At 41.6% G+C, this 12397-nt stretch overlaps 1 protein-coding gene across 3 annotated transcripts in view; it reads right to left on the bottom strand.

Moving 5' to 3' along the window:
- The window catches only part of LOC122557096 (sodium- and chloride-dependent neutral and basic amino acid transporter B(0+)-like), a 120303-nt gene that overhangs the window by 53550 nt on the left and 54356 nt on the right, over window positions 1-12397 (bottom strand). For all 3 annotated transcript variants that reach the window (XR_015758696.1, XM_087992229.1, XM_087992228.1), the window contains 2 exons: window positions 10605-10736; window positions 5338-5505 (listed from right to left, as the gene is read on the bottom strand). Coding sequence is in view for 2 of the 3 variants with exons in the window: in XM_087992229.1 (XP_087848355.1) it covers window positions 5338-5505; window positions 10605-10736 (300 nt within the window). In the remaining variant the exon portion in view is untranslated. The remainder of the gene's footprint in view (window positions 1-5337; window positions 5506-10604; window positions 10737-12397) is intronic.

Raw genomic sequence — 12397 nt, 5'->3', positions numbered from 1 at the left:
GACTTTCTGTAGGTCACACTTAAAAACAATACACTTATCTGCTTCTGAGCTATGAACTTTGCCCAAATAGTTCCTCCAAGATCAGTTGTGAATTTCACGGTTTGCTAATTTTCCCAGCGATACATGAATTCAAACAGCAAAGGCAGTAACTGTGCAGGTTCACTGCTCTGTCAGTTTCTTTCTCTCTCTCTCTCTCTCTCTCTCCTGCACTGACCTCACCATGTGCTTCCTTTGTCTGTTCTTCTCCCTTTTAAATCTGTTGTTGTTTTGACTTTTTTTTCCCAAAGTTCCAAAACAATGCAACAGCATATAAAACAGTAATTGCTGTTCCTGGAATTCTATTGTCAATAATCCAATAGCTTCTCAGTCACTTTCAGTGATGTCAACATTTTATTTCCAGTTTTTTGTTCAATTTCTAGTGGTATAATCAGGGTCATTGGTCCACTCTGTCTGAATCAGTCTAATCTCTTTGCATGGGCAAGGTTACAGACAGATCAGAACACAGAGGTATAGTCTGAACGCTCCACTCACACAGCAGCCCAGCTCAGGGGATCACTCTGTTTGTAATGGTCGATTTCATGGATTTTGAACTGCTTGTCACCGGTAATATTGCATTCAGTTATTAAGCATGACTTCAATAACTGTTGATCTATCACAGAAGATCTCAGAATTGACAAGAACATGGACAAGAGTATATCACAGGACTTCAATGTATTTCCAATGAGGACTCAGTGCTGAAGAACTTACACAGAAAGAGAGATTATTGAATGAAGCTCTGAGCACACATGATCAGTGTGCACAAACCTCATTGGCATCACATCATCCCATGAACAGCAACTACAGTTTTGCCATTTTCATTCTGTTTCTTCCTCTATTTGATAAATCTTGTTTCCTCTACTGTCTGGTTCTTGAGATAGAACTTGAACCAGACACTCTGATTGGACAATGAGAGCAGACGGACTGACTTGGAGGTGGAAGGTTTCAGAAAAATCAAAAGCAGCAACAGAAATGCAAGGCTTTGACATAGAGCAGTGTTTTGGAATGAAATGAAATGTGTGCATTTGGAAAGAACAGGAAATGAAAGGGCATTAGTGACTAATGTGGTGCCAGAAAAAAGTAGGAAGAGGTGCTTGCTAAAAGCATGTATTCAAATACAAGAAGCATTTAGGATAACTTAGATCAAGGAGTATAAATCAAATTTATATACAACCTAATAACAAATAATGTTACCAATATCATTAGTTCAGAAAACATTTATCAGGAGAGGTCTTTTCCTAGGATGGGTGAGTCCAAAACTAGGGCGCATAGTTTTAATGTAAGGAGAAAGATTTCAAAATAAGGGGCAATCACGGATGAATGAACTGCCAGAGGAAGTGGTGCATGCAGGTCAGTTACAACATTTAAAAGACAGTTGGGTAAGTACATGAATAGGAAAGGTTTGGAGGGATCTCGGCCAAACATAGGCAAGCGGAAGCATATTAGTTTGGGAACGTTGTTGGTACGGACTGTCGGACCGAAGGGTCTGTTTTCATGCTGTATGACTCTATAACTCATAATTGCATCAATACCATAGTAAGAACAAAACTCTGGGATAATGACAATCGAGAAAAATAATCAGACCACTGAGCAGACAGCATAAATCTCATCGGTATCACATGATTCCATAAACAGCAATTACAGTTTTACAAATTTTCATCTATTTCTTCTCCCTGTTTGGTAAACCTCTTTTCTTCTTCTACTTTCTGATTCACAGGATAGAACATGAACCAGACACGAGTTGTGTTGGACGATGGCAGCAGGACAGAATAGGAGATTCAGAAAATACAAAGGTACTAAAGGAAGTGCCAAGACATTGAGATGCAGCAGTGTTTTGAATGAAACTGAAATGTTTGTATTTGGAAAAGATTGGAAAAGACAGGGCATTAGTGACAAATGTGGTGTCCGAAAGAAGTAGGAAGAAGTTTTTGATAAAAGCACCAGTTCAGGGCAGTGCAGGTGACTGAGGTGTCAGTGGGGGAGCACTTTGGGGCCAGCAACCATAATTCTAATTGTTTTAAAATAGTGATGGAAAAGGATAGACCAGATCTAAAAGTTGAAGTTCTAAATTGGAGAAAGGCCAATTTTGACGGTATTAGGCAAGAACTTTCAAAAGCTGATTGGAGGCAGATGTTCGCAGGTAAAGGGATGGCTGGAAAATGGGAAGCCTTCAGAAACGAGATAACAAGAATCCAGAGAAAGTATATTCCTGTCAGGGTGAAAGGGAAGGCTGGTAGGTATAGGGAATGCTGGATGACTAAAGAAATTGAGGGTTTGGTTAAGAAAAAGAAGGAAGCATATGTCAGGTGTAGACAGGATAGATCAAGTGAATCCTTAGGAAAGTATAAAGGAAGAAGAAGGAGTATACTTAAGAGGGAAATCAGGAGGGCAAAACGGGGACATGAGATAGCTTTGGCAAATAGAATTAAGGAGAAACCAAAGGGTTTTTACAAATATATTGTGGACAAGAGGGTAACTAAGGAGAAAATAGGGCCCCTCAAATATCAGCAAGGCGGACTTTGTGTGGAGCCACAGAAAATGGGGGAGATACTAAATGAATATTTTGCATCAGTATTTACTGTGGTAAAGGATATGGAAGACATAGACCTTAGGGAAATAGATGGTGACATCATGCAAAATGTCCAGATTACAGAGGTACAGTTAGTAAGTTTGCAGAAGACACCAAAATTGGAAGTGTAGTGGACAGCAAAGAGGGTTACCTCAGATTACAACAGGATCTGGACCAGATGGGCCAATGGGCTGAGAAGCTGCAGGTGGACTTTAATTCAGATAAATGCGAGGTGCTGCATTTTGGGAAAGCAAATCTTAGCAGGACTTCTACACTTAATGGTAGGGTGCTAGGGAGTGTTGCTGAACAAAGAGACCTTGGAGTGCAGGTTCATAGCTATTTGAAAGTGGAGTCGCAGGTAAATTGGTTAGTGAAGAAGGCATTTGCTATGCTTTCCTTTATTGGTCAGAGTATTGAGTTCAGGAGTTGGGAGGAGAAAGTGAGGACTGCAGATGCTGGAGTACCAGAGTTAAAAAATGTGGTGCTGGAAAAACACAGCAGGCCAGGCAGCATCCGAGGATGCATGGAGTTGGGAAGTCATGTTGCGGCTGTACAGGACATTGGTTAGGCCACTGTTGGAATATTGCGTGCAATTCTGGTCTCCTTCCTATCGGAAAGATGTTGTGAAACTTGAAAGGTTTCAGCAAAGATTTACAAGGATGTTGCCAGTGTTGGAGGATTTGAGCTACAGGGAGAGGCTGAACAGGCTGGGACTGTTTTCCCTGGAGCATCACAGGCTGAGGGGCAACCTTATAGAGGTTTACAAAATTATGAGGGGCATGGATACGATAAATAGACAAAGTTTTTCTCCTGGGGTTGGACAGTCCAGAACTACAGGATATAGGTTTAGGGTGAGAGGGGAAAGATATAAGAGACCGAAGGGGCAACTTTTTCACGCAGAGGGTGGTACATGTATGGAATGAACTACCAGAGAGTGTGGTGGAGGTTGGTACAATTACAACATTTAAGAGGCATTTGGATGGGTATGAGTCTGGGTGGGATACTCTTCAGAGGGTTGGTGTGGGCCTGTTGGGCCAAAGGGCCTGTTTCCACGCTGTAGGGAATCTATTCAGTATGTCCAAGAATCAACTAGGAGGCAAGTTTGGATCAAGTATTCTGTATGAGAAAGGGCTAATTAACACCCTGATAGTAAAAAAAAGTCTCTCAGGAAGACTGACTGACTGACTGTCATATGAAGTAGTTGAACAACGAAATGCTTTCACACTCAGTGATGTCAAATCTCGGGCCTTGTATCTAAATAGCGGACAGGTAGACTACGATAGACTGGGAAGCTCAATTAAAAGTTAAGATGGTAAGCAAGCAGGACCAGAATTTCAGGACAACCTGTGATGAATATAAATTAATGCAAAATCTGCACTGAATATAAATTCCTTTAAGGCAAAAACACTGCACAGAAAATTTAGTCCAACTGTGGTGAAAAAGACATATAAAGACAACATTCAATGCAAGTTAAAATCTTATAATGTTGCCCTAAAAAGGTAGTGAGCTGAGTTTGGGGTATTGTCGACTTCAGTAAAGGATAAGGAAAAATAACTGAAAATGAGAGTCAGCTAGCAAGACAGACATGAAAATAGATTTTAAATGTTTCTGTGGGGATATAAATCTGAAGCAATTAGATGAAATAAAAATGTGCCTATCGGATGCAGAGAAGTGAAACAGAGAACGTGAGGCGGGGAGAGAGGTTGGGGATAGATTCTGGTAAGACTTGACTCTGCTGGTATTCTGCAGCTTTGCTACCTAGATTAGAAAATGCCTCAGGAACTAATCGTTAAATGGTGTATGCAGAATCTTTGTTCTTCCACTGACCCAACAGGGCATGGAAGAAAATGAGGACTACAGATGCTGGAGAGTCAGAGTCAAAATGTGTGGTGCTGGAAAAGCACAACAGGTTAGGCAGCATCCGAGGAGCATGAGAGTCAATGTTTCGGACATAAGCCCCACTCCAAATGAAGGGAATTTGGCTTTTCCAACCCCATACGTTTTGACTCCAATAGGGCATAGCCAGCCAATCATGTGTTGCCCGTGACTATCATAGCTGGACAGTGCCATCACAGAGCAGTGTCCATCAGAAGGAGCAGGCCAGCCTTGTATTCAAGAGCAAAAAATGCCGTCTTCATATGAGGGGAACAAATATCAGACCAACAACACTTATACATCTCTTGTACAGCTCTCACTCTCCCCTGCTGAATTGCAGAATTTCAATTGGCAAATGATCTATTCCTGCGTCATAAAGCCCATGTGATCCTGGCAACCATATTGATGAGCAGGCAGCAAGAGGCTTGCATCTCAATGCAACTGGGCACAGACAAGTTGTGTAATACAATTCTCTGCCTGAAGACTGCTGTCAGAACATTATTAGTCAGCAATTTTAACATAATGAAGTTAATGGAAAAGTTGAAATTCAGTTCAGAATTCAGACAATTTACAATTGCCTGTTCTGATATAATGTATATTTATAGTGCAAAGTGTACTAAATTCCCTGTAACAGAAATTATTATTTTCATTAACGCTGATCCTGTATTCAAAAAAGAAGTTATCATTGATTATCCTTGGAAGTCCAGTGACTCATTCATAGTATCCTTGCTATTGACATCTATGCAAGATGTTCTGCTGTATGGCCACAAAACTATTGTCCATTTCTCTCACTCATTCAGATTGATAGAATGAGCAATCAGTGTCTTTACTTGCCCCAACAGAATTGAGCACTGTACCTTTGGGAGTCCTGCTGCATGTTTCATCTGCTCCCCACCAACTGAAGCACTCTGCCCACGGCAATGGTGATTGGAAGGATGCAAACAGATAGTACAGACTGTAGGCGAGGATGCAGGTATATGAAATGCAGTCAAATGCTGCAAATACAATGAAATTTATGCCCGCACCTTGAAATTGAACAAGAAGCATGAGATTAGATTTGAAACTGCTTTGAAATTAATTAGAGTCATTGAGGCATAGAGCCCTACAGCACAGAGACAGGACCTTTGGCCCAAACTGCTCCATGCTGACCAAAATGACCATCTACAAAATGCCCTGCTTTCACTGCAACAAACACTACATCAGACAGATGTGGGCAGGAAACTAGTCACAGGATACACGAGCACCAAGTAGCCATCAAAAGACATGACCAACTATCACTAGTATCCTTACAAACAGATGAAAAGGGACACCAGTTCAACCGGGACAATGCATCCATCCTGGGACAGGCTAAACAAAGGCATCCATGGGAATTCCGAGAGGCCTGGCATTCAAACCGAAACTCCATCAGCAAATACATCGATTTGACCCCATTTACCAAGCACTTGGCCCATATCCTTCTCATCCTTTCCTATCCATGTATTTGTCCAAATACCTTTTAAGTATTGTTAATATATCCACTTCCACTGGCAGACCATTCCGTATGCATACCACCCTCTGTATAAAAAAGTCGCTCCAGTTTTATTCCCTTTTATTCTTTCCCCTCTAACCTTAAACTGATGCACTTTGGTCCTCGATTCCCCAACCCTGGGGAAAAGACTGAGTGCATTCACCCTATCGAGGTCTCCCACCATCTTATACACCTCTATAAGATCTTCCCTCAGTCTCCTACACTCTAAAGAAAAAGTCCTAGCTTGTCCAACCTCTCCCTATAACTCAGACCATTGAGTCCAAGCAACATCCTTGTAAATTTCTACAGCATTCTTTCCAGTTTAATAACATCTTTCCAAGAACAAGGTGACCAAGACTGAACACAAAGCTCCAAGCATGGCTTCACCAATGCCCTGCATATCTACAATATAACTTCCCAATTTCTATACTCAATGCCCTGACTGATGAAGGCCAGTGTGCCAAAAGCTTTTTTCACTGCCCTATCTACCTGTGACTCCACTTTCCGTGAACTGTGAACCCCTGAACTCCAAGATCCCTCTGTTCCACTACACTCCTTACGGACTTAGCATTCACCATGAAACTCCTACTTTAATTTGACTTTCCAAAATGCATGACCTCATTTATCTATATTAAACTCCACCTGCCATTTCTTGCCCCCACTTGTCCAGCTGATCAAAGTCCTGCTGAAATTTATGATAACATTCCTCACTGTCCATTATACCACCTATTTTAGTGTCATGGGCAAAGTTACTAATCAAGCTTTGTACATTCTCGTCCAAATCATTGATATAGATAACAAACAGCACCAACCTCTGAAGCACTGCACTAGTCATAGGCCTCCAGTCCGACAGGCATACTCCCACTATTACCCCCTGCTTCCTACCAACAAACCAATTGTGTATCCAATTTGCGAACTCCCACCGGATTACATGCAATCTAACCTTCCAGAGCAGCCTATCATGTGGAAGCTTATCAAAGGCCTTACTGAAGTCCATATCGACTATGTCTACCGCCCTGCCCTCATCAACCTTCCTGGTCACTTCATCAAAGAGTGCTAACAAATTTGTGATGCATGATCTGACAATGCCATGCTGACTATTCCTAAACAAACCCGGTCTTTCCAAATGCATGTACACCTTATCCCTTAGAATGTTCTCTAGCAACTTACCTACCACACATATTAGGCTTACTGGTGTATAGTTCCCAGGCTTTTCTTAACATCCCTTCTTGAACAAGGGCGCTTCATTCCTTCACATAGAATTAGCCGGTAGACAAGTCAACTTTGGAGCAGGAAAATCGACGTTTTGGGCAAAAGCCCTTCATCAGGACTGAAGGCAGGGAGACTGCAGGGTGGAGAGATAAATGAGAGGGGGGTGGGGCTGGGGAGAAGGCAGCAAAGAGTACCTGGGGGTTGCAGTGAGAGAGAGACTCACTGAGATTCTTGTCAAGAGAGGAGGGGAACTTCTTCAAGGTAGGCATCCTTGCAAGATGATTCGCAGTAAGGTTAAAATCAACTATGCAAAAGTGAGGACTGCACACAGAGACATTGAGATGTACAGCATGGAAACAGACCCTTCGGTCCCAGATATCCCAACCCAATCTAGTCCCACCTGTCAGCACCTGGCCCATATCCCTCCAAACCCTTCTTATTCATATACCCATCCAAATGCCTCTTAAATGTTGCAATTGTACCAGCCTCCACCACTCCCTCTGGCAGCTCATTCCATACATGTATCACCCTTGTGAAAAAGTTGCCCTTACCTTAGGTCTCTTTTATATATCTTTCCCCTCTCACCCTAAACCTATGCCCTCTAATTCTGGACTCCCCGAACCCAGGGAAAAGACTTTGCCTATTTATCCTATCATGCCCCTGATGATTTTGTAAACCTCTATAAGGTCGCCCCTCAGCTTTCAACGCTCCAGGGAAAACAGTCCCAGCCTGTTCAGCCTCTCCCTATAGCTCAAATCCTCCAACCCTGGCAACATCCTTGTAAATCTTTTCTGAACCCTTTCAACTTTCACAACATCTTTCCGATAGGAAGGAGACCAGAATTGCATGCAATATTCCAACAGTGGCCTAACCAATGTCCTGTACAGCCGCAACATGACTTCCCAACTCCTGTTCTTAATACTCTGACCAATAAAAGAAAGCATGCCAAACTTCACTATCCTATCTACTTGCGACTCCACTTTCAAGGAGTTATGAACCTGCACTCCAAGGTTTCTTTGTTCAGCAACACTCCCTAGGAACTTACCATTAAATGTATAAATTTGCTAAGATTTGCTTTCCCAAAATGCAGCACCTCGCATTTATCTGAATTAAACTCCATCCGCCACTTCTCGGCCCATTGGCCAATTTGGTCAAGATCCTGTTGTAATCTGAGGTATCCATCTTTGCTGTCCACTACACCTCCAATTTTGGTGTCATCTGCAAACTTACTAACTATATCTCTTATGCTCGCATCCAAATCATTTATGTAAATGACAAAAAGTAGAGGATCCAGCACCGATCCTTATGGCACTCCACTAGTCACAGGCCTCCAGTCTGAAAAACAACCCTCCACCACCACCTTCTGTCTTCTACCTTTGAGCCAGTTCTGTATCCAAATGGTTAGTTTTCCCTGTATTCCATGAGATTTATCCTTGCTAATCAGTCTCCCATGGTGAACCTTGTCGAACGCCTTACTGAAGTCCATATAGATCACATCTAGCACTCTGCCCTCATCAATTCTCTTTGTTACTTCTCCAAAAACTCAATCAAGTTTGTAAGACAAGATTTCTCACACATAAAGCCATGTTGACTATCCCTAATCAGTCCTTGCCTTTCCAAATACATGTACATCCTGTAAAGCCCGGTGATATTGCTGCTGAAGTGTTAATCCAGAGACCAAGATAATGAAACTAAACGAGTGAGAAACATAAAAGCAGACTGTAAAAGTTCTTATATACGTGTAAAAAGGAAAAGAGTAGCAAAAGCAAATGTGAATCCATTAGAAACAGACACAATTTCAGCCCACTTCAAAAATAATGATTGGATTTGGAAGAGTCCAATGGATGTAGGAAAGGAAAATCATTTGTGACAAATGTGTGGAAATTTAAGGATCTAAATAATATATTAAGAAAGAACAAGTTGATATTGTTGGTTTAGGTTTTCAGAATGTTTTCAAAAAGGTTCCACACTGCAGGGTCGTGTAAAACATTAGAGCTCATGGGAGTTGGGGGAGGGATATATTAGAATGGATTGAGAACTGATTAATGGACATGAAAGAGTGTAAGAACAACTGATTCAATTTTAAATTGGTAAGCTTCAACTAGTGTGGTTCCACAGGGGTCAGTGTTTAGGCCCCAGCTATTCATAATCTATTGGAATGATTTGAAGTAAAACAAAATACTGCAGATGCTGGGAATCTGAAACAAACAGACAGGACACTCTAGAAACTCAGCAGACCTGACAGAATCCATGCAAAATGAAAGAGTTAACATTTTGAATTCAATGATTCTTCTTCAGTCAGGGTTAAATATCATATTTCCAAATTTGCAGGTGTGGTTTAGAAGCATGAAAGGTGATCTAATGCCATCATAAAAAGTTCTTGCAGAGACTGCCATGGTAGATGCAGGAAGGAGTTTTCTGATATTAGAATAAAAGGTGGGTCATTTTGGATTGTGATGTTTTGGAATTTCATCAATCAATCAATCGAAATAGGGGCGGTGAATATTTAGAAATCTTTGCCCCAAATGACAACGTAAACACAATAGTTGAGCTTGCCTAAGGCTGAAACTGATTGATGTCAATATATCAAGGGGCATGGAATTATTGCAGGAAACTGTTCTTGTACTTAAATCTCATTGCAAGGCTATCTGTTTGAAAATAGTACACAAACATTCTTACATTATGAACGTGGAGCAGCAAACAAAGGTCTTTCACCAGTTTGGATAACAAAGGGGTTTCCCTGATCCATTAAAATCTCAAGATAATTATACTGGAAAGTGTCTTCACTAATTCACTCACTCAAGTTTCAGAGGTTATTGCAGATGCCAGCAGTATCACCCATAATATCATGTTTATAAATAGGTTCTGTCAAATTCAGGAGTCAACAATCTGATCTCTTTAGCAGTTCCACTCGGTCTAATTCAATGAAAGACATCAAGTCATACAGTATTACAGCATAGGAAGATGCTCTTCAACCTATTGTATCTGTACCAGTTATCAAGAACTGATCTACTCTAATCCCATTTCCCAGCACTTAGCCTTCTATTCTTTGGTGTTTCAAGTGATCATCGATATAGTTTTTAAATGTTGTATCAGTTCCTGTCGCTACCACCGTTTCAGAAAATGAATTTGAAACAGTGAAAGGGTATATTCCACTCTCTGTTTTGATTGCAAACAATATCTTTTGAAGGGGACCTGACACCAACATCTGGTGAAGGAAATATAGCAAGTATATTCATGAGTATAAAACACAATTGCTGAAAATGTGTTGCTGGAAAAGAGCAGCAGGTCAGGCAGCATCTAAGGAGCAGGAGAATCGACGTTTCGGGCATGAGCCCTTCTTCAGGAAAACACAATTGCTCATTTAAACTCTCGCCAAATCAAGATTGTTCAGTGAACACTAACCCTGTAACATGGGCACAGCTTTCCACACTGCATCTGGTCCAAGGCTGGCAAACTGCCCAAAGGAAGTTTCTAAGAAAAACATTGGCATCCCAGTGACTGCCAGCATCAGAATGTAGGGTATAAGGAAAGCACCTGCAAAATATAGAAAAAGGGTAAGTAAAATATTAATGTCACCAGGTTTCACAACTAATAGTTCATTTCGTATTAACACAGGAATGAAATGTTGTTGACAGAAGAGTGTGGCTGCTGATTGTAGATTGTACGCAGGATCTGAATACAAAAAAGTTACAATCAACATTCAGGGATCTACAAAACAGTGTTGCTCCTAAAACCTTAGGTCAGCCACACCAGCTGATTTCTCCAGCATTCTCTATTTGTTTCACACTGCCAACATGCGCAGTATTTTGCTTTTATTTACCTTCGCTAATTGTATTTGGCAGCTTCAAACTGACTGTCAGAAGGAAAATGTGCCAATCCAACAGTCAAGAGGTTGGGAAGGGCCTCATTATTGGGTTGGAGCTTGGAGTGAAAGTACAACCAGTGCTGCCCAATAATACTTCTTACATTGATTCAATTTCCCTCAAGAGAGCTGTTTCTGTCATGCTTATGGACCAGGGAAAAGAATCGTGAATGTAGCAAAACAGTGTGACACCATAAGACAAGGCTACCTGTAAGGAGGGTAATCTTTGCAGGACTGTCAGAGAGATTCTCCAAGTTTGGGGTGATACACCACATTCTCCATTTCATCCAGGCCTTTGGAGAGCCACAATGTTACCTCTGGGAGAAAGTGAGGACTGCAGATGCTGGAGATCAGAGCTTAAAAATGTATTTCTGGAAAAGTGAAGCAGGTCAGGCAGCATCAAAGGAGTAGGAGAATCAACGTTTTGGGCATAAGCCCTTCTTCAGGAATGTTACCTCTGTATACCATTTCCAGTCTTGGAAAGAGAAACGGACAGAAACTGGAAAGAGGAGATAGGGACGAGGTGACATTGACCTCATCTACATGGATACAGCGAGATTGTGAGGCTATTCTTCAATGAACACAGATTTCCCCACCTTAACACACATCAATCATTCACCAGTATCACACTCATTTCAAACTCTTCCACCAGGAAGTCCCTGCACCAAATTAATCAATGAATAAAAACCACCAACCAAACACTTTCAAAAGCATGCTTTACACCACTGAACTCTTCACCCTCTTGTGCAAGCCTTTACTGCCTAGCTTTCAGATATTGCCTCCCAGCCTAACGTTACATTCCTGCACAAGTGACGAAAGCTTGACTGGTGCAAACTGCTGAGTCTCACAAGAAGAAACTACAGATGGCCATGCATGGTATCTTCAAACGTCTACACGATTTGAGGGTCTGACTTCAGACTGAAGTGGTACAATGGCTCGGTGGTTAGCGTAGAGTCATTGAGTCATACAGTTTAGAAATAGATGCTGCAGTCCAACTTGTCTATGCTGACCAGACATCCCAATCTGATCTAGTCCCATTAACCAGCAGGCCCATATCCCTCTAAACCCTTCCTCTTCATGGATCTGATATACAAGTTGCCTTTCAAATGTTGTAATTGTATCAGCCTCCACCACTTCCTCTGGCAGCTCATTCCATACACACACCATCCTGTGTGTGAAAACATTGCCCCTTGATTCCCTGTTAAATTTTTCCCCACTACCTTTAAACCTATGACCTTTAGTTATAGACATCCCCATCCTTCGAAAATGGCCTCAGTCTCCTTTACATTGCTCTCTCAGTGCATACTCACTGACGTCAGTACTGACAGATAGG

This window comes from Chiloscyllium plagiosum, unplaced genomic scaffold (genome assembly GCF_037043375.1).
Source record: "Chiloscyllium plagiosum isolate Xiang-an unplaced genomic scaffold, Cpla_swu_hap1 HiC_scaffold_11, whole genome shotgun sequence".
NCBI classification, from domain to species: Eukaryota; Metazoa; Chordata; class Chondrichthyes; order Orectolobiformes; family Hemiscylliidae; genus Chiloscyllium; species Chiloscyllium plagiosum.
This window is presented reverse-complemented; position numbering and strand designations above follow the sequence as displayed.